The sequence below is a fragment of the Malaclemys terrapin genome, chromosome 2 (assembly GCF_027887155.1).
Source record: "Malaclemys terrapin pileata isolate rMalTer1 chromosome 2, rMalTer1.hap1, whole genome shotgun sequence".
Taxonomy (NCBI): Eukaryota; Metazoa; Chordata; order Testudines; family Emydidae; genus Malaclemys; species Malaclemys terrapin.
The window spans coordinates 36,031,861-36,055,076 of record NC_071506.1 but is presented as its reverse complement, the minus strand read 5'-3'; the positions used below and the strand labels follow the sequence as shown (position 1 = coordinate 36,055,076).

At 42.7% G+C, this 23,216-nt stretch overlaps 1 protein-coding gene across 2 annotated transcripts in view; it reads left to right on the top strand.

The window, feature by feature from the left end:
* The window catches only part of DCAF13 (DDB1 and CUL4 associated factor 13), a 43,525-nt gene extending 20,944 nt beyond the window's left edge, over positions 1 to 22,581 (top strand). For both annotated transcript variants that reach the window (XM_054019348.1, XM_054019349.1), the window contains exons 8-11: positions 4,210 to 4,374; positions 12,154 to 12,289; positions 21,189 to 21,352; positions 22,479 to 22,581. In XM_054019348.1, coding sequence (XP_053875323.1) covers positions 4,210 to 4,374; positions 12,154 to 12,289; positions 21,189 to 21,352; positions 22,479 to 22,566 — 553 coding nt within the window. In that variant the 3' untranslated portion in view covers positions 22,567 to 22,581. The remainder of the gene's footprint in view (positions 1 to 4,209; positions 4,375 to 12,153; positions 12,290 to 21,188; positions 21,353 to 22,478) is intronic.
* Positions 22,582 to 23,216: the final 635 nt, after the last annotated feature.

Here is a 23,216-nt window from a genome sequence, read left to right as displayed (position 1 = left end):
CCAGTGAATGTATTAAAAGGGAAGAGTGGCAACATTGACAGAGTAATGGGTAAGGCGGGTGACCTCAGTAGCAGCTGCATTTTGTGTGGACTGGAGGAGGTGTCATGTGGGTATTGAGTTGGCTAGAATAGTCCAGATGGGAAGTATTGCAGGCTTAGATGAGAAGTTTAGCTATATGGGCAGAAAGGAAAAACTGGATCTAAAAAAGGTTAGGTAGGAAGAAACATCAAGATGTGGCCACAACCTGTATACATGAGGCAAGGACAAGGGAAAGGCCTGATGGCCCTAGAGTCTTTCCCCTCTGGTATGTCACTGCATGATTGGGAATGGAAGTAAAGATAACCTAACATGGACGCAAGTGAACTTAACATCTAGACATCCAGGAAGGATGCTGGAGAGGCAGACTGAGGTGAGGCACTGGCTGGAGGAAGATTAGTGAATCCTTGGCAAAAAGAAGATATTTGAAACTGTGAATTTGATGAGATCACTTGAAGAAAGAGTGCAGAGAGAAAAGGAGCTAAGGACAGAGCCCTAAGATCCCTTCACAGAGCTGGGGAGCAGGATGCACCAAATAAAAACTAAATAAATAAAAATTAAAAAATTTAAGACTTCACCAAAGGAGATGCTGAAGGAAATGTATAGAGGTAGGAGAAGACTATGGAGAAGATGATACTATGGAAGCCAGTGTAGGACTAGATTTTGAGGAGGAGAACATATGATTGACAGTATCAAAAGTAGAGGTGAGGGGGGAGAATAGGCACAGAGGTTTGTGGTGAAAAGGTCATTTGAGTCCTTGTTTGCAGTGATGATGTAGCCGTGTTGGTCCCAAGATACAAGAGAGACAAAGTGGATGAGATAATCTGTTATTGAACCAACTTCTGTTGGTGAAAGAGACAAGCTTTCAAGCTACACAGAGCTCTTCAGATCTGGGAAAGGTACTCACAATGTCACAGCTAATACAAGGTGAAACAGATTGTTTAGTATAAGTATCAGAGGGGTAGCCATGTTAGTCTGGATCTGTAAAAAGTGACAGTCCTGTGGCACCTTATAGACTAACAGACGTATTGGAGCGTATTCACCCTCGAAAGCTTATGCGCCAATTGTCTGTTAGTCTATAAAGTGCCACAGGACTCTGTCGCTTTTTAGTATAAGTAGTTAACAGGTATTCTAAGGGATCATTCAAAGTGAAGTGGCCCATTAACACTCCTGCAGTAATAGGACAAAGAAGGGTGGTTATAGGGTTACAGATTTTAGTAATAAGCCATAATTCTAGTGTCTTTATTAATGGGCCACTTCACTTTGAATTGGCCCTTAGAATATGTGGTAACTACTTCAGCTAAACAGTCTGTTCCACCTTGTATTTAGCTGTGACACTCTGAGGCCTCATTTACACTACAGAGTTAGACTGACACAAGGCAATATATGCTGACCTAACTATGAAAGTGTCTACACTAAAATTTTTCTCCTTCCGATGTAACTCAACGCCGACTTAATAACTTCACCTCCACAAGAGCTGCAGAGTCAATACCGATGCAGTTTCAGTGCATACACTGCATTGCTTACGTCGACTGTTACTGGCTTTCAGAAGACATCCCATAGTGCTACACGCTGACAGTACAATTGGTACAAGTGCTCCTGGTGAGGACTGTCACCACTGACGCAAGGAACATAGTGTGGATACGAAAAAGCAACTTAATTACTGTGGTGGCTGTATGCCTATGTAACTTACGTCAACGTAATTTTGTAGTGTAGACATAGCCTGAGTATCTTTCCCAGACCTGAAGAAGAGCTCTATAGAAGCTGGAAAGCTTATCTCTCTCACCAATGGAAGTTGGTCCAATAAAAGATATTGCCTCGGCCGCTTTGTCTGACTAATTAGAGACCTTGTCAGACCTGCCAGCATTGCAAAAACAAAAATAATAGGAGGCAAATTTATGTAAATCTGCATGTTCATACGTTTGCATAGATATACTTTAGATCAGGGGTCTCAAACTCAAATGACCACAAGGGCCACATGAGGACTAGTGCATCGGCCTGAGGGCCACCTCACTAACACCCTCCCTCGCTGGCCCCAGCCCCGGCCCCACTCCACCCCTTTCATGAAGTCCCCCCCTGCCCCATCTCTTCTCCCCCTCCCCCGAGCGTGCTCCTCCCCCCTCCCTCCTGGAAAGTGCTAAGCATTATACAGAACATACAGATCACTGCTGCTCCTACAAGAAGTCATTTCCAAGCGGTTTTAATAAAATATATACACTCAGTAATGCACCTCACTCAAAGGACAAAACATGCACTTAGTTAGATTTACTTCTGTTAAAGCTCCCCCCACTGCACTGGGCTGCACCACCACTCCACCAGTGCTCTGCCTCTTCCAGGGGTGGCAGGTTTGTAGAAATTTTGGTGGTGCCCAGAACCTGCCCCCTCCCCCCCCCCCAACTCCACCCCCACCTGCCTAAGGCTCTGGGAGGGAGTTTGGGTGGGGGTCTGGGGTGCAGGCTCTGGGATGGAGTTTGGGTGCTGGGTGCAGGCTCCGGGCTGGGGCAGGGGTGGAGTTTGGGGTTAGGAGGGGGTGCAGAGGTGAGGCCGGGGGACACTCGGGGGAGGTGTGTGGGGGTGGCAGGCGGGGCCGGGGGAGAGACCTGGCCCCAAACATTGGGGAGCAGGGAGCTTAGCTGCCACATAAAATAACTCGGGGGGGGGGGGAGCAGTTTGGCTGTGACCGGAAGTAACTTGGGGGGCACGGGGAGCTTGGCGGGCCGCAGGGAAGAGCTCTGCGGGCCGCGTGTTTGAGACCCCTGCTTTAGATACAGGGAAGGAAAGAGACAGGTTGCCCCAGGGAGAAACCCCAGTGCTTTTCCTTTTTCTCTTTGCCAAAGCACATCATTCTTCTTTTCCCTCAAAGACCATTTCATTCTTCAAATACACTCCTCACTGTCACTAATAATGAACTTACGTTTGAAAAATTCTTCTCCCATAAATAATTTTATTCTTTATGAAAAGATAATCTCAATCCAATTTTATTTTTAACTAACAGGCCCAAAAGCCAGGGATTTTATTTTAAAAAACAATCCACACTCCCCCTCTGTTAAATTTTTATTTTATAATTTATATTTTTAAAGACACTTTACGACATGCACATCCCCAATCAGTGCAATACTAAATGGCTTTCCCTCATATTTTTGTAAGCCTATGGTGGCCGCACAGAAAATTTTTTCCCACCACCCTGCTTTGAGGGCAGGGGGACCAGCACTAGGAACCAGAATAAAAGCTGCAAAGTCAGTATCTGCTCCACATGCTGGGGTCCCAGGCTGTCCCTTAGCATCTGCAGCCATTCTAATCTTCCTGCATTCTGCAGGAGATTGGTTCCTTTCCCCATTCTCCAAGCAGGCAAGGATTTCCCTGTAGGCTCCTACTGGGAAAACCTGTGGAGTTGGCTGGCCTGCCTTCAGTGAAGCTGCTACTACGTTGATGGGACAACTTCTACTGTTGGCATAGTTAATCCATCTCTGCTAGAGGCGGTAACTATGTTGATGGGAGAAGCCCTCCTATTGACACAGCGCTGTCTACACCAGGAGTTAGGTTCAGGGATTTGGATTTTTCACACCCCTGAGTGACTTAGTTATACTGATGTAAGTTTATAGTGTAGACCTGACTTTAATGAGGGCAGTGTAGCAGAAAAGAAAGGGTGGCAGGCAGGGCACAGGGTGTGCCAAATGGAGTGTGAGAAACACTCAACAGTTGTAGATGGTACATTTGAGTCTGGAGGTGGGCGGAGTGAAGGAGGATGATGTGGTAGTTTATGAAGCAGGTTGAGCCAGAGATCCAAAAACAGGCTTAGGGAGAAGTAGAGTAATGGAGACCCACTTTTCCTGTAGGAACAGGAAGGAGTCCTAATTCCAGCAATACAGCTAAACCTACCAGCTAGTATGTGTTCTGTGCCTTTTTTCAAGTACTACGTTTCTTTTCATGCTTTATTAGCAGTTGTCTGACTTGAAATAAACAGTTGTAGGGCCTAGGATCTAAAAGCTGAGCTTTGTGGGTGCATATAATCACGTACTTCAAAGAAATGTATGGCGATATGACATGCATTTGATAATTCAGTTCATTTGAAAATTGGTATCTGAAAAGCACTAATCTTTTTCACATAAGTGTTTATATGAGATGGTATTTAAAGCATGGTGCCTTCTTTTAAATAGCACATTTCTTTTACAGCTTGTATACGTTTGACATGCGCTTTCTTGAGTCGCCTGTAATGATTCACATAGATCATGTGTCTGCAGTTCTTGATGTGGATTACTCCCCCACTGGGAAAGAATTTGTATCTGCCAGCTTTGATAAATCTATTCGCATTTTTCCTGTAGACAAAGGTCGCAGCAGGTCAGTGATTTTTTTTTTTTTTTTTTTCAAATCTATTTCTTGGGTCTTTTCCCCCAAAAAGATGCTTAGCTCTCTCATTAACCTATATAATCAATAGATTTCTATTGCATGCCTATAGGGTCTCATCATATGAATGAATGTAAATACTAAATCACTGTCTAAATTTTTATTAAATATATTAGAGTGAAACTCCTATTTAATTAGCAATGAATTTTGTGTTTAGTTTTGAGTGAAAATTATAAGTGGAATCCATGGATGAAATTTCTCTAGCCTGTTAAATCATTTGTTTTTCTCCTCTTACTGATATTTCTGGTACTAAGATGCCAAGGACAGAAGTAGTCTAAGTGACCGTTTCATATAGAACAGGGGATAGATACACTTTGTTTCATGATGTGATGTCCTTTGAGAAGGCAGGCGAATGTTACTTCTGTGTCAAGCAATATATCTTGTTGCAAACACACCTTTGATTTCTCCTGTCACCTCAGACCACTCTTGACACTATTGCTTTCCAAATATGTCTTACATTGAATATCAGTTCTGAATGATTATTCCTAGATGTATTAGATTGCATTTGTTCAGGCAGAATCTCATTTTATTTTCTGCCTTTATTTCTGATCTGTGTAGGTCCCTTTGTATATCTTTGTCATCACTGATGTGTGCAACACCTACAGTTTTGTAGCATTTGCCTTTTTATTGGCTGCCTTTTTTCTCCTCCTTTGAATGATTACATACAACAGAATGGAAAAGGTTCCTGTGGAAGCATTCTGGACACTTCTCCCATCTAATTAATTTCCACTGATTATCTTTTTGTTCATGCTTCTCTAACTGGGTTTTTATCCATGTAACAGTGTTTATATCCAACATAGTTTGAATTATTTTTTTCATGCAAGATTTCATAAGCATATTAAGTACTACACTATAGTTTAGATCTCATTGACTGTGCACTCCCTTAATTATTTGTTTTCAATTTGATCAAAATCAAAAAAAGTTATCAGGTTTGTCTGACATTATTTGTTCTCCATAAACCTGTACTGTTTGTGTCTGGTTCCATTATTCTCTACTGTTTTATGTTCTTCCAGTTTTTTATTCTTGCTGCTTTATTTTACTTAGAGAAGACTTGCCAAATAGCATTTGCAAGAATTGCTCTTTCCTTTTCTCAAAAATAGTTGCCAGCGGTTTAAGTTTATTAATAATTTCCTCTACGATGTTGGAATGCATATTAACCAGACCGGCTGATTCTGTGGGGTCAATTTTATTATTGACAGCTTCCTTAGCGTACTCTCCAAACTGTTCATGTGCCCCTTTGTCTTATTAAAGGCCAACTTTTTTTTCCTCAGAGTCCTTGATAATTGATCTACAAAACTTTAGTTTTCCTTCTGTCCTGGAATTGTGTTGCAGATACCCACTATAGTTCCTTGACTATTTTTTATTTTTGTATTGCTAAACAAAGTGGTAGCTGTTTCTCTTATGTCGATCAGATAACTATTTTAATTGTGTTCTTTTGTAAATATTTTTGATCCATAGAAAGGGAAAAGAGGTAGAATTGTGTAGCACTGAAGGGGGGAGAGGGAAAGTATAAGTGCAAACTACCAAGAAGCTTGCCAAAAGAAGTCTGAGCTGATGGTATCCACTTGTGTATCCAAAAGTATTTGTGTTGTGTGTGTGTGTCCCTGGTGCACTAGTAGCTCTGAGAACTGAACAACTTGACTTAAGTACATCTTTAAACCAGGACCACAAGCTTGTCACAATTAATTCAGAAGACTTCATTCACAGGCAGGTGGGTTAGGAACTTTTTCTTTCAAATTTAAGCTTTCCTTAAAAACAAAGTTGAAACTGTAGGGAAGACCTAAACCTGATTATTCCTACTTCGGGTATGAAGGGAACTTGCCTTTTTGGGTATGTCTATAGTGCAAGTGAAGGTGTGGTTGTAGCATGAGCAGGCATACCTGTGCTGGCTTTAATTTAGTGAGCACAGGTAACAGTGACAGGGTAGATGTGGTGGTACGGGCTTCAGCACAGCTAGATGCCTCAGTACAAGCCCGCCAGGGCGCCTGTGTACATACTCTCGTTGCTAGCCCATGCTGAAGCCTGTGCCTCCACATCTACGCTATACCGGTAGTTACCTGTGCTAGCTAAATTAAAACTAGCAATAGATTGTCTACCCATCACACTTTCACTTGTAGTGTAGACATATCTTAAGTGGGGAGGGGGAGCCTTTGTGGAAGACCTTACATGTTATGAGGAAGCAGTAAACACTCTTGCTGGTTTTCCAAAGTTCAGCCTTGAAGACATATGCCTTCAAAGGTACACACACCTCCCATTGTACACAGATATGAAAAGGCAGAATTTATGGCCAGATTCTAAGGACATGGTTACACTTGCAGATGTAGAGCGCTGCGAGTTAAACTAGCCCTCGGAGACCGCAGCAGGGCAAGCGCTGCAGTGTGTTCACACTGTCACCTGCAAGCGCAGTGGTGTGGCCACATTTGCGGCCCTTGCAGCGGCATTGGGAGCGGTGCATTATGAGCAGCTATCCCACAGAGCACCTTTTCCCATTCTGGCGCTGTGACTTGTGGGAAGGGGGTGGGGGGTGTAGGGTATTCTGTGTCCTGTCCCAATGCCCCATGATGCATCACTTCGCATCCCAGTAATCCCTGTGCTTTCGTCCACATTTGGTGCTATCTTTCAACATTTTTTGTACTGCGCGCTCTGTCTTCCCTTTCAGTCTGTGGGAATGGAACCTGAACTTGTGAGGAATATGCTGATGGGTCTCGTCAGCATGTCATGAATTGCAGTTGAGTTACTCCTTAAGCTACAAAGTGACAGTGAGGAGTCCGATGATGATGTCTACTTGCGAAATGCATACAAAACGAGATTGCTTGTGGCATTCATGGACATGCTCACCACAGTGAAACGTTGCTTTTGGGCTCGGGAAACAAGCACTGAGTGGTGGGATCATATTGTCATACAAGTCTGGGATGACGGGCAGTGGCTGCAGAACTTTCGGATGAGGAAAGCTTCTTTCAATTGAGAGCTGCCCTGCTGGTGGAGAAGAAGGTGGCTATTGTAATCTGGAAGCTGGCAACTCCAGACAGCTACCGATCAGTCGCTAACCAGTTTGGAGTGGGAAAGTTGACCTTTGGAATCGTCTTGATGCAAGTTTGCAGGGCCATTAATTGCATCCTGCTCAGAAGAACCGTGACTCTGGACAACGTGCATGACATTGTGGCTGGCTTTGCACAAATGGGTTTCCCTAACTGCAGAAGGGTGATAGATGGGACACGCATTCCAATTCTGGCACCAGACCACCTAGCCTCCGAGTACGTAAATCGGAAGGGGTATTTCTCTATGGTTCTTCAGGCGCTTGTGGATCACCGTGGGCATTTCATTGACATTAATGCAGGCTGGTCTGGAAAGGTGCATGACGCATGCATCTTTCGGAACACAGGCCTGCTCAGGAAGCTGCAAGCAAGGACTTTCCTCCAGACCAGAAGATCACCGTAGGGGAAGTCGAAATGCCCATTGTGATCTTTGGAGACCCCGCTTACCCTTTAATGCTGTGGCTCATAAAACCCTACACAGGGAGCCTTGACAGCAGCAAGGAGCGGTTCAACAATAGGCTGAGTCGGTGCAGAATTACTGTTGAGTGTGCTTTTGGCCATCTAAGGGCTGCTGGAGCTGTTTGTATGGGAAGCTGGACCTGGCCGATGACAACATCCCCACGGTTATAGCCACATGCTGTACCCTCCATAACATTTGTGCAAGGAAGGGTGAAAGCTTCATTCAGGCATGGACCTCAGAGGTTCAACACCTTGAAGCTGAATTTGAACAGCCAGAGACCAGGGCTATTAGAGGGGCCCAGCGCAGGGCTGCAAGGATTAGGGATGCCTTGAGGGAGCAATTTGATGCTGAAAGCCACCAGTAATGTTTGGTGCCCTGCACAGGAGTGAAGTGCAGTGGTTCCAGTGCTAGTAGGCATCTGTGTTTGCTACGTATGATGCAGTGACTTGTGGTGCCTGTTGCTTTCCTGGGCTATGGTATCTTTTACTTAATGCAATGAAGAATGTTTTCAAAGTCAAAAAATTCATTTATTGAAAAGAAACACAGCTGCATGGGAAACAGAAAAGGCATGAGACATCTGTGCTGTGTAGGAGGAGGGAAAGGGGCGGGGTAGGGAACTGGACAATCAGAGTTTTGTGTATGTCCTGTTATCATATTCAGCCTTCCTGTCTGGAGAGCCGTGCAATGAGTGCTGCACTTCAGGCTGGCTAAAATGCTTAGTGATGGGGGTTCCATGCAGTGGGTAAGGGTCATAGTTTGCAGGGCTCGGTGGTGAAGCTACAGGTGTTGGAGGCAGCTGGTGGCAATAAGAACCTGGATGTTGGGGAAAGTAGGTTGGTGGTGACATGAGGGCACAAGGGAAAAAGTTTTGGGAAAAAGCTCGCAGTGGGGGGTGGGCACAGATCTGCTCCGTCTGCATTGCTACGAGCGCCTGTATTGAGTCCGCTTGGTGCTCCATGATTCTTAGCAGCCGCTCCGTGCTTTGGTGCTGGTGATCCACATTCTGCTGTTGGAGCCTCCTTTCAGTCTCCCACCACTGCTGCACTTTTTGATTTTTCAGTAAGGGACTGCTGCATAACTTCGTGCAGCCGGTCCTCTTTGGTTCTTCACAGATGTTTCCTGATTCTTTGGAGTCTTTCGGCCGTTGATAACAAGGACGGCTGGGATCTCAAGGTTGCATCTGTAAAGCCAAAATGCAACGCTTAACAGAGGCAGCGTTGTTCACACCAGATAGAGCAATGATTTGGCTATACTTGAAGACAAGTATGGTGTACACAATAGCAGAAATTGCCCATCCCAAAGCGCACATGACCCACAGGAGCCCCAAAATGGTGAGTAAGCACAGGGACAAGGGGGGGCTGATTGTTTCATTGCCGTACTGTCCTCCGGGGTTCTGTGCCTTGGGGAGAGCCAACAGCTGCAGGGGGCCCCTATACTGAACACTGTCCCCACATTTTCCGCAGGATGAGTTCATCCTGGAAGATATCTCACTGCTGAGGGTGACCTGGGAAGCAAGGGAGGGTCATCTACTACAATGCGGCATGCAGCTTGCCTGTGTGCAGCAATGGTCCCCCCACCCCTCGCGGCACAGTGGCACGGACACATTAGCCTGGCTGGGACAAGGACCACGGTGGCTCTCCCAATAAACCTGCGCAAGCGCGTTGCACACGTTCTGGATGAGGTATTCGAGGAGATTACCGAGGCCGATTACCACAATGTGATAAACCACATCAATGCACTATTCTGCATCTAGGCATGCATGCCTAACCCTCTTCTCCCAAAGAGCCCGCACTGAAAAAATTCCTTCCCGGAAAAAAAAAACCGCTTACCGGGAACCTGCTCTTCTGTTTGTCCTCCACCAAGTACTGGCCGCTGCGACTGGCTACCTTCCTCCTGGCTCAAGAAGAGCTCCTGGCTGCATGGCTCCAGGGATTCCGGGGTGTCTCCATCAGGCCCACCACCATCACTCCCGTTTTCCTCCTCCTCTTTCTCCCCCTCCCCCCCACCCACATCGGCTCTGAAGTGTCCATGGTGGTGCTCGGAGTGGAGGTGGGGTTAACCCCAAGTATTGCATCCAGCTCTTTTTAGAATTGGCAGGTGGCGGGGGGAGCACCCGAGCGGCCGTTTGCGTTGTGGGCTTTGCGGTAGGCACTCCGCAGCTCCTTCACTTTAATCCTGCACTGCCCGGCGTCCCGGTCATGGCCCCTTTCCATCATGTCCTTTGATACCTTCCCGAAGGTATCGTAATTCCTACGGCTGGAGCGCAGCTGGGACTGTACAGCTTCCTCCCCCAAACACTGATGAGGTCCAGCAACTGGCCATTGCTCCATGCTGGGGCTCGCTTGGCACGTGGAGGCATGGTCACCTGGAAAGATTCACTGATCGCACTCCACACCACGCCGGGCCGAGCAAACAGGAAGGGGATTTTTAAAATTCCTGGGGAATGTAAAGGATCGGTCACATGGTTGGTTACCTGCGGCCAGGGCAGTAGAGTTTGAACTGATGACCAGAGTGGCTAGAACAGGCATTGTGGGATACTGCTGAATAATTCTGGAGGCCATTCACAGCGCATTGGGCGGCCACACTAGCGCCGCAGCGCTGCAGTGGCAGTGCTGCACTCACTATTCCTCTCAGAGAGGTGGAGTACATGCAGCGCTGCAACCACGGAGATACAGTGCTGCAAATGCCTTGCCAGTGTGGACGGGGAGTGAGTTACAGCGCTGGGGGTGGCTTTACAGCGCTGCAACTCGCAAGTGTAGCCAAGGCCTTGGTCTTATTTAGTTTAGCCCAGTGGATTAAGCTAAACAGGAGGGGGAAAAAAGGCACTTTTCCTTTGGAATAAGAGTGTGCACAAATGGAATTGGTCAGGAATAGCTATTGTGCTTTTAAATCATACCCTAACTTAGTCTGAATTAATTTTCAAGTGTACATAAGCCTTTATTTTGCCAACTCTAAAATAGCAATAATGATACTTGGCCACCACTGTAATGTATTTTGGGCCTGATCTAAAGTCCACTGAGGTCATTCGGCCCTCCCATGTTTGTGTAAAAGGCACTATACATGCTGATTATCTGTTAAAACTATTTTCTATCTGGTTTATTGATCTAATATAGATTTAAATAATACAAAAATTAAAGTTTAAAGGTTAAAACATGAAGTTTGATTAAACTAAAAATGTTCTAAACTTTAGAACATTGGTAAATATGTAAGACATGGTAAATGTTTGTTTAATTATTTATGTAGCTGAAACCAAGTTATTGCTTTATGTGAATGTTATTGATCCACTTGTTCGCTTGGTAAATATTGAATGAAATCCAAATAGGAGTTTGTTTTAAATAGTGATTTAAATATAACATTTAGAAGCATTCACTCATAATTTAGCTGAAAAAATCTATAGTTTGTTGAATACAAAAATGAAGCATTTCTGAAGGTCAGTGCAAATTTATTTTTCAAATATTGTTAGCATTGTTGAACAAAAGGTTGATCTGTTATCTGTCTACAGAAAGTATTAGTTATTGGTTTAAAAGCAACATTACAGTTCTAAATCCTTCACCTGTTTGTCACTCCCCAGTGTGTGCTGAAACAATTTTATTTTAAGCTGTTTTCTCATATGGTTTGCAAATTCCTCATTGACTGACAAAGGAGGAGGCTATTTTTCTGGGGGTAAAGGAGGAAAATTGCAGTGAATAGTAACTGACACATCTCCAAATTAATATTAATACTCTTAGGTTTCAAACATCTTCTCACTCATTCACAGTATTGGTGCCAGACAGACTAAGTTTAGCTCTACAATTCCCATATCTGTAATGCTTACTCAGGACATTATTACTAATAAATATTGTGAGTGAAATTTATAAAGAAATAGCTGTCTAGGATTTGTAGTTTAGTGTATGTCTGTATGACTGACTTTGGTAATCTGAGAGCAATTCTTCTGCTAGTTAGATGCTATGGAAAAGATGAGGGTTTTTTTTGTTTTTGTTTTAAGTCTTATCTAGACAATGTTTTGTCAGTATATTCTAGGCAGAATTTAATTGGAGAACTTGCCATGTATCAGTTTGGAGACTATTCCCTTGTAAACAAAACCATTTTAATCAGTTATGGTTATTGCAGAACAAATATTCAGACTTTAAGGTGAGAACGTCCTGATATTTGAAAGGTAGCAATGATCAGGAAGGTAACTATAACACATTTTCTAATGTTTCTTTTGGCTTCTTTTAGAGAGGTATATCATACAAAGCGAATGCAGCATGTCATCACTGTCAAGTGGACCTCTGACAACAAGTATATTCTGTGTGGCTCAGATGAGATGAACATTCGTCTGTGGAAAGCTAATGCTTCTGAAAAACTGGGCGTGGTAAGATTTTGTGCTAGCTTCACCAGTTATCTCAAGACAGATTAAGAAATGAAACAGTATTTTTTCAAAATTAAAAATAAACTTCTAAAAATTCAGAACTTTCTAAAAGGAAAGCTTAATTGAATTTTTCTTTTGAAAAATGAGATAATATGCAAATCGGCATACTCGGTATGGGCACATATTTCACTCATTGCAACCTTTACTGCTCCCTCCATTGTTTATATTATTAGAATCATGCATTTTTGCCCTGTAAAGTATTTTTGTCGTATTTTATTGAAGTATACTATTCAGCTTGTACCAGTCTGAACAGGATTTGAGCCTTTCACATCTATGATGCAGGTATGAATTCAGCCCTGAGCAGTAGTGACAAAAGACCAAATTCTGTGTGTCTCTCTCCAACAGAAGTTGGTCCAATAAAAGATATTACCTGACCCACCTTGTCTCGTTAATATCATGGAGCCAGCATGGCTACAACAACACTGCATACACGTTCTGACATGACCTATGTCCATTAGAGTGCAGTGTCATTATTTGCCAAAAACTGGTCTGTGATCTGTGTGAAATAAGTTGGTGCTATTTTTTATAGTTTATAGTGGGATAGATCCTTATATACTGAACAACTTACTCTGGTGTAACTGAATATCTGTCTAGTTAGTCTATGCAAAACCTTAATAAAGATGTATGTAATTCTGTTCAGTGTAATAAACTAATCTGTTTTAAGTGTGACTTAAAACTGATTTAAGCATGTCTGTTAGGGGTTTATACCAGCATAACTAGACAGACTTTTTATTTACCTCAGTGCAAGTTGTATAATACAGTAAAGGGCAAAATCTGATATCACGGTCGATGCTAATTTGTACATTCCTGAGTAGACTTAGTAAGAAGATCAAGGTTTGAATGGGCATGGAGAGTGAAATTGCCCTCTCCCTCTCTTGGGAATGGTCTACACTGTGGGGGGGGGATCGATCTAAGATACGCAACTTCAGCTACATGAATAGCATAGCTGAAGTTGAAATATCTTAGATCGATTTACCTCGGGTCCTCACGGCGCGGGATTGACGGCCGCGGCTCCCCCGTTGACTCCGCTACCGCCTCGCGCTCTGGTGGAGTTCCGGAGTCAACAGGGAGCGCGTTCGGGGAATCGATTTATCGCGTCTCGTCTAGATGCGATAAATCGATCCCCGATAGATTGATTACTACCTGCCAATCCAGCGGGTAGTGAAGATGTACCCTTGGAATAGTCCCTTCAGGTCCTGGTGGAGGCATATTACTACTGTAGTTGGGAGATTCTTGCACTGCTACTGCTTATTCTATATCAGTCTGCAGAGCTGTCAGTCTGATATTTTTCACAGTAATGCATTTTTCATTTGTAAAAGCCAGGAAGGGAGGAATCTTAAACTATAATCTGACCGGCAAAATATATGTAGCCTATAAACATTTATATAGTAACAAATTATCATTGAAATTAAATTTCTGTAAAATGTTGATTGGCCACTTTCTTTATTCAGGCTGCTGCAGTAGTCACTTTGGTCTGCGTTTTGGCTGTATTTATAGGGATTTTTATATGTAGAAGTCCACATAAGCATCTTTTGTAAGTATCAGACAAAAACACCTCTAGTTGTAGAGACTATGTGACATCCACCGTGTACTTCTCTGTTGCTGCTGATTTAGTGTGGAAGGGGCTCAGCTACTGCAGTGATGGACAGCAGTATAACACGCTAAAAATAATTTGTTTATCCCACTGGTTGCTCATCATATACAATACAGATGCACCCTCTCATATCTGGCATCACAGTATGAGCCAGAACTCCATCTGCTTAATTCATCGTCTGTATACTGACTGAGAAAAGCACTATATCTACCTTCTCCATTCCCACATATGGCTCTAAAACAGGTGCCGCCCAGAAACAGGTTTGATGTGCACCTTTACTCTGCACACTCTCACACAGTGGACACAGATGAGTTGCTAAAGCAGTGATACTCAACCCTTCCAGACTACTGTACCCCTTTCAGGAGTCTGCTTTGTCTTGCATACCCCAAGTTTCACCTAACTTAAAAATTTGGGCTTTGGCTTCAGCCCCGTGTCACTGGGCTTGGGCTTTCTGCCCTGGGCCCCAGTGGGTCTAACGCTGGACCTGGCGACCCCATTAAAACGAACTTTCCCACAGTTTGAGAACAGTTTATAGAATAGTATAGGCAAATCATAGTCTGTATGAAATATTAGTTTGTACTGAATTCACTAATGCTTTTTATGTAGCCTGTAGTAAAACCAGGCAAATATCTAGATGGGTTACTGTACCCCCGGAACACATCTGCATAGCCCTGGGGGTACACGTACCCCTGGTTGAGAACTACTGATCTAGAGCCTACTGATATACATATAGAATGACTAACATTTGATAGGAATGATGATGTGGTATTTTTGTTGCAGAATGTAGAATATTCCATTATCCCTGTTAGGTGGACAGAGGCAGAATACATGATCTGGAGTTAGGTTGTTTTGCAGAATCTTTAGGTTCAGCTTCCTGGAGTTTCATTTTATTAACTACTGGTGGGAATGGATTACATTCTAAGAACTGCTGCTTTGAGTTTAGTAGGATGGGTACTTGGTTTTTGGAAATTATGGACAAAGGCAGCATACCTTTTGCATGTAATGAACACTGCTACTTAACGCTAAGTACAGTAAAAGCTGTGTTATCCAGCACTTTACCAACTGGAAAGCTTTATAAACCGGCATTTCTAATTTTCATTGGAAGTCCGGTTGGTGCGGGGCCATCAGGCTCCCTACTTGGCTCCGTGTGGCTCCCCGGAAGCAGAGACATGTCCCTGCTGCTTCTAGAGGGAAGAACGGCCATGAGGGGTTCGGAGTGTGGGAGGGGGTGCAGGGCATGGGCTCTGAGGGAGTTTGGGTGTGGGAGGAGGTAGGGGGTTGGGCATGGGAGGGGGCTCGGTGTGCCAAATCCGGGCAGTGCTCACCTCAGGCGGCTCCCCGCAAGTGGCGACGTGTCTCTGCTGTCTCCTAGGCGGAGGTGCTGCCCCTGCCCCAAGCGCTGGCTCCACAGCTCTTATTGGCCAGGAACCGGAACACCGCACTCCCTCCCATGCCCCAGCCCTCTCCCACATCCCAGCCCTGGGCCCCCCTCCACACCCAAACTCCCTCCCTCTTAGTTAACTGAAAAATTTAACTTACCGGCACCCTCCATTCCCCCAACATGCCGGTTAGCAAAGCTTTTACTGTATTCTGAACTATTTGAAAATAGTTAAGTTGTAAGCTTGGTATACAGTCTGCCATTTTCTATACCATTTGTATTATTTAATTTGAGGATGCTACATTGATTACTATTTTATAATTTGTATCACTGTAGTGTTCAACAGATCTAATTATGGTCTAGCTACTTTGTGCTGGGTGCTGTACAAACATGTAGTATGAATGCCTGGTTGAATTAATATATCCCAATAACAGGATATGTGGGGTTTGAAACCCCTGCTAGAAGTTGATATGTCTGAATAATTCAAAAGTGAATGACAGAATATAAAGATATGCATATCTTTATATAATAACTAGGGTCCTACCAAATTCACGGCCATGAAAAACACATCGCGGACTGTGAAATCTGGTGTTTTGTGTGCTTTTACCCTATACTATACAGATTTCACAGGGGAGACCAGTGTTTCTCAAATTGGGGTCCTGACCCAAAAGGGAGTTGCAGGGGGTCACAACGTTATTTTAGAGGGCTCGTAGTATTGCCACCCTTACTTCTGCACTCCCTTCAGAGCTCAGCGGCCAGAGAGCAGCTGCTGTTGGCCGAGCGCCCAGCTCTGAAGGCAGTGCCCTGCCAGCAGCAGCACAGAAGTAAGGGTGGCAATACCATACCATGTCATCCCTACTTCTGCCCTGCTGCCTTCAGAGCTGGGCGGCCGGAGAGTGTCAGCAGCTGACGGGGTGCCCAGTCCTGCAGGCAGCAGTGCAGAAGGGTGGCAATACAATACCATCCCATCCCATCCTTACTTTTGCAGTGCCGCTGGCAGCGGCACTGCCTTCAGAGCTGAATTAAGGTTAGCTGTACCACAACCTCCCCTACAATAATCTTGTGACCCCCAACTCCTTTTTGGGTCAGGACCCCTACAATTACAACACTGTGAAATTTCAGATTTAAATAGCTGAAATCATGAAATTTATTATTTTAAAAATCTTATGACCCTGAAATTGACCAAAATGGAGGATGAATTTGGTAGGGCCCTAATAATACCATAAAGTGGACACACAACTAATTGGAAACACAGTACTCAAAGAGCAATTATCAATGGTTCACTGTCAAACTGGGAGGATGTATCTCGTGCCACATTCCCCCCCACCTTCCCCCAAGGGTCTGTCCTGGGTGTAGTATGCTTCAATATTTGCATTAATGACTTCTATAATGGACTGGAGAGTATGCTTATAAAATTTGTAAATGACACCAAGCTGGGAAGGTTTGCAAGCACTCTGGAAGATGGGATTAGAATTTCAAAACAACCTTGAAAAATTGGAGAATTAGCCTGAAATCAACAAGATGACATTAATTAAAGACAAGCTAAAGTACTACACTTAGGAGGGGAAATCAAATGCTCGTGTACAAAATGAGGAATAAGTGGCTAAGCAATAGTATTGCAGAAAAGGATCTAGCAGTTATAGTGTATCAAAAATTGAATAAGTCATCAGTGTGATGCAGTAGCAAAAAGGGCTAGTATTCTGTGGTATATTAACAGAGTCATATGCAAGACACGGGAGATAATTGTTCCGCCCTACTTGGCAGTGGTGAGACCTCAGCTGGAGTAGTGTGTCCAGTTCTGGGCACCATACTTTAAGAAAGATGTGGACAAACTGGAGTCCAGAGGAAAGCAACAAAAATGATAAAAGGTTTAAAAAAAACCCACCTATGAGGAAAAATTTAAAAAGGGGCATATTTAATCTTGAGATAAAAAGATTGAGGGGGAACCTGCTATTCCTTTTCAGATATGTTAAGGGCTTTTATAAAGAGGTCACTGATTGTTCTCCATTGTTCACTGAAAATAGGACAAGAAGTAATGGGCTTAATCTGAAGCCAGAGAGATATAAGTTAGATATTAGGGGAAAACTTTCTAACTATAAAGATAATTAAGTACTGGAATAATTACAGTACCAAGTAATGATGGAATCCCCATCATTGGAGGTTAGACACCTGCCAGGGATGGTCTAGGTTTACTTGGTCCTGCCTCAGTGCAGGAGGCTAGACTGGATGACCTGTCAAAGTCTCTTCCAGCTCTATGTTTCTATGATTGTATAAGAGCATACTTCTGGCGGAAATTTTCAAAAGTGCCTAAATGTCTTAAAAAGTATAAATCCCATTGACTTTCAGTGGGACTTAGGAATCTGAGTCACTTAAACACTTTTGAAAATGTTTCCCCCTTTATCCTAGTGTATTATGTGTATACAAGTCAGAGAGATGAAGTTAAATTCTGAAATGGAATGTGGAGTGTGGATCAGGCCTGAGAATGACTAGAGGCATGAAAAAACTCTCATATAAAGAAAAATGGGAAAGGTTGGGATTGTTTACCTTAGAAAGGAGAAAAATAAGAGGGGATATAAGGAATGGTACAGAGAAGTTAGATTGGGAGCTCCTCTTCTTGTCTCGTAACACAAGCACAATGGGATCCTCAGTGAAACGGAAAGGAGGTCAGTTTATAACCAGTAAAAGGAAATAGTCTTTCACACAACATGCAGTTAGGCTGTGGAACTCAATTCTGTAAAAAATGTCAGAGTATTTGTAATAAATACTGGGGGTGTTTGGGCGGCACTATTTTCTTAGGTGGAGGGTTTGATTGAATGATGCATACAAATAGTATTGCATTTCTAATAGATCAGCACCTTGTAAAATGAGGTAATTTGTTGAATTAAGATTTACTTATGCTGGGGAGGCCTGGGTCATCATGATGTTTTATTATTGCTAATAGCAATTTAAGTTTATTTTTTTTTGTAATTAGAGAATTCTTCTTTGGCTTGTGCATAGTCTTTTACTTTCCATTCAGGCGCAGTAGAAATTAGACTAAAAGTGCGCTGCTTATTTTGTATCTTGTGACTGATGAATGTTTGTCTGACTGGAAAGTTGTACTTGCAGCACTGTGGCTGCCAAGTATTCATCAGTTCTGACATGCATGTTTCCTTTGTTTTGTTAATGCATTTGGCATTGCTCTCATTATGCAAAATCAGTGAAACATCAAAGTCTCTGCAGGAGCCAGAGGCATACCATGTCTACACTCCACTGACAATTAAATCTACATGATTCTGTGTAAGGATTGGAGTTAAACTAAAACTAGTTGTTGAGCCACAGGAGAGATTGGCCTTTTAAATACAATTTTAGCACTTTGACACATCAAAATAGAAGTTAAACTCTCTTCAGTAACTACATAAAAATACATTTTAAAATAGGACTTTGTAGCATAAAAAAACATTCACCGTGGGCACCATAAAAACTACAACTTACAATTCAGGTACTTTAGAGTCCTATTAACGTATAATCTGGAGTACCTCAAGTGACTTTTAATGCATACATACCTTAGTCTTGTAGAGGTCTAGGAATTTAAAAGGGGACTGCCTTTAGTTTGATTTGGAGGAAACGAGCATTTAAAGTGAAAAGTGGAAAAGGCAGCATTGATGGACTAAAACAAGTAAGTCTCCTCTAAATATATCTTGGAAAAGGTCTGGTTTTTTTGAATTGTAGAAAACAGGATACACTGAACCTACACTGAGGCTTTGAAGATCTTTGCTAAACTTGGAATTGTTAAGACATTTGGTAACTTCTGATTCAGCAACCCATACATGATGAATCCTTAATAGGATTACTCACGGAAGTAAAAGCTGCAGAACTCTCCGATAGCTGGTGCTGTTCCCTTTCCTATAAAAGTAAGGAATAGACAGAAAACGGAGCAGGAGACTGACCAATTAAAATGTTTTTTAGTAAGGAGTGGTTTGTATTCCTGTAAGTTTAAAAGTAAAACATTAGTGTGAGGAGAAACTCTAAGCCTGATGGCACTTACGGTTGCTGTTTACTGTTGCTATCCTATAAGAGATATGGAAAAAGCAAAAGCTTTTGATTTAAGGATTGCGTGAGAGTTAAAGGAAAGTGCATTTACAGCCTCTTGTATCTTGATCTAGCAAACCACATTAGCAAGAGAACATTGAGATTTTTCTAAATAGATGTGTGCTCTCAATCTACAGTATCATAAATTTCCATTCTGTGACATAAGGCGAACACATAGGCAGTTCTGGGTAATATGTGTGACATGGCATTGGTTTAGGAGTGATTTCTAGAGCTTGTGATGAAATGCGAATGTGACTTATCCTCTTAGCAGCTAAAACTTTGTATTGCTGTTTAACAACTCTGTGTGAATTTACTCTGTTATTGAATTGTCCTCTGACAGAAGGAAAACATGTTGCTAAATTGTAAATAAGCTTTACATAGAAGCATTATCCATATGCATGTTTACTCCCTTAGACCCCTCTTCCTGCAGGGCAGAAATCCCTGGTCCCACCACCCCACCGCAGGGCAAAAGCTCCGAGCTTCAGTCTTGTAGGTGAAGAATGGGGTGGTGTATGGGGGGGCTCCAGGAGCGGCACTTAACCATAAAAGAGCCACTAAAGAACTAGTGAAATGAGTCAAATTGAAAGCTGAGCAATAGAAGCTATCTACACTATCCTTATTTTTCTAAAATTTCCCACTGGTGTAGCAGCAGTTGAAATATTTAGGGAGGAAAAAGTACTTCCTAAAAATGAGAAGGGTTTTTAGTCAAACTGTTTTTTGGAGGGAGGGCAGAGAACACGGAAGGCACAACATGTGGGAGAACAGAGGACATAAAACTTTTATTTACTTCCAGCAAAACCAGAGAAGGCCAAATGCTTGAGTTCTAAATAAGCTGTGTGTTTAAAAGCATACACACAGAACAACCACTTACCAACCTTCCTTGTACAACATAAGCAATAAAAGGGCACAAACCCCATTTAACAAACACCCTTTTTGCAGGTCATCTGTAAGGTGATGGGATAGTCCATTTCTAATAAGTGCCAAAAAAAAAAAAAAAGCTGTTAACAGCATTTTGGTTATATTTTTAAAATAGACACAATGCAAAAAATTAAAGTGCTCATAGTAATTTTAATGCACTTGTATTACCTTAGCATCATAGAGAGTACAGGCATCAATTCAACTGCTTAATGAGAAATAAAAATTACTCCATATGTGCAATATGGGCAAGTTTAAACCTACAGTTCTCATGTGCACATTGCAGTTCCCAATGGACTAATTCCATTAAAGTGGATGAAGATGTTGGGTAAGGTTGGAGCATGCCCCCAACCCAGTGAAGATAACATTCCTGCTGTAAGGAGAGGCTATAGTTAGACACTTAACAGCATCTCTAGTTACATTAGATAAGTACTGAAAAGGCTGTGAATTTTTTGTTTCATAGGAAAAGCTCATCACTAGCTGGGAGTTAGGAATATTTTTTCCCTGTTTGCTGTTATATGCTCCACATTCTCCCCTATGTTGAAGGCAATTCCTTTGCTCTGCAAGATACTGGCAGGTCACCAGTTTCCATTCCCTCTCCCTTCTCTGTGACATAATAAAGTCTGCTCTTAGAAAAATGAACGTGCGTTGTAACTTTTGTGAAACTTAAAATTATGGTACTATATTCTGCATTTGAGCAGTGGGGTGACAAAATGTAATACTTTAAAAAAATGTTTACTAGTCTTAAAGTCTCTGCTTTTAGGTTTATAACGCATAGAGAGAAATGGCCAGAAGAAACCACTGAAGCTGTCTAAACTTGTTTGCTTTTAGAGAAGTTCATGTAGTTGCAACCAATGCTGTTTATAACATGCTTGTGTCTTCTGTAGCTTGTACCACGAGAGAGAGCAGCTATGAATTACAACCAAAAGTTGAAGGAGAAGTTCCAACACCACCCTCAGATCAAACGCATAGCTCGTCACCGTCACCTGCCCAAAGCCATCTACAGCCAGGCCAAGGAACTGCGCATCATGCAAGAAGCTCGTCGGCGGAAGTACGACTCTTTATTTGTTTTCATTTTGTCCTAGTAAAACATATTCTGTCCCATTGCTGTGGCACCAATGCATGAGGCCTCTAACAAGGAAACAGCTCTTATGAATGACTGGTATAGTCATTGGTCAAGTGAATAAATCAATTATTAGACTGGTTGTTTTGGACTCTGTGGAGTGGTAAGTGCAGACCAAGCTGCCAGGAGTAGCAAGAACTAGTTTCCTTCCCAGGTCCTCTGAAAGGGTGGGAAAGGACATAAGGTTATAAGGAGAGGCAACACCCCCTCTCAGCCTTATGTGTAGTCATATCAGAGGGATTAGTCTTGGTGTGGATGGATGAAAGTCTTCTGGCTCCTTGTTGGTGCTAGGCCTCAAGATCAGTGAGAGTTTTTCAGTTCCCTGGGACATCTCTACAGGTCCCTGGGAGCAGAAAGGGATGGGGAGCTGAAAGCATCTGTGCATGGCTGGTGCCATGGTATTGAAAGAGGAGAAGTTGGCTGGCACATGCATGGAGAGGAAATGGGAAGTGGTGGGGCTGAATGTGTTTGTTACACTCTGGCTTGGCCACGCTTCTCAGCTGATAGACCCCTATAAATATCTGCTCCCTGCAGATAATCCTATTTACAATTAAAAATAAATAAATAAAGCTGTGCATGCTCTAGAAAGAAGATTCTTAAAAATGTGAAAAGAAGAATAGGAGTACTTGTGGCACCTTAGAGACTAACAAATTTATTAGAGCATAAGCTTTCGTGGACTACAGCCCACTTTGGGCTGTAGTCCACGAAAGCTTATGCTCTAATAAATTTGTTAGTCTCTAAGGTGCCACAAGTACTCCTATTCTTCTTTTTGCGGATACAGACTAACACGGCTGTTACTCTGAAACTTAAAAATGTGAACTTTTCTAAATTTGCAGTTTAAAGGATTTTCAGATGGCCAGTATTCCTTTTTAAAGGGAAAAATTTCATAAATTTCAGCCACCTAAATTGATTTGGACTCTGAAGACATTAATTTTTAGGAGCAGTGGAACACTTGCTGTAGTACTCTAAGCAAGAAGCTAGTATTTCTGAACTTGAACACACCTACTGCTGACATTCTCAATCTCACTTTTCTCTTTCTTCTGTCTGTTTCCAGGGAACTGAATCGCCGTAAACACAGCAAGCCGGGATCCTCACCATTTGTGTCAGAAAAGAAGAAGCATATTGTGGCTGTAGTAAAATAACTTTTTGCTGGCTTATAGCATTGTTTGTAATCTTTTATTTAAATAATTAGCTACACTGTACAAAAGTTAGAGGATCTGCTGCAGACCCTGCCACAAGTGGTGCGGCTCACTTTTCTTCTTTGTATATCCCCCTTCATTTCTCAGGTCATCATCCAGTTTGGGAGGTCAGAAAAATTGGCGCCTTTAAAGTCCTATAATCAAACTTGCAGCTGGTGTAAACTGATCTACCCCATATATCCCAGTGGAACTTCATTTGTAATACAAGCAGAACATTTGACTGTGGGGGTGGTACATCAGTGTATCAGCCCTTTCCCCTGCCACCTTCCCTACCAGAAAAAGGGTGAACTTGCTGTGAATTCCCGAGTGTAGCCAAGGCCTTCGATTAGAAGGGATTCAACAGCATTCTTTGACCAACGTAAATAACAGGACTTTATTGGTTTTTCCTGTGTACCCAGTCAAAACCTTCAAGGCCTGTTGTATCCTGATAATATTAAGAGTTGTTGAATAAATGTCTTTACTTCTCAACTTAATTAAAACCTCTTACACTGAATAATTTTATCTCTCTCATCTAGGTCTTAGAAAACCTTGAAATTTCCCTTCATGTGAGATATGTTGTAAACCTTTTGTTTAAGATTGCATAAAATCCCCCC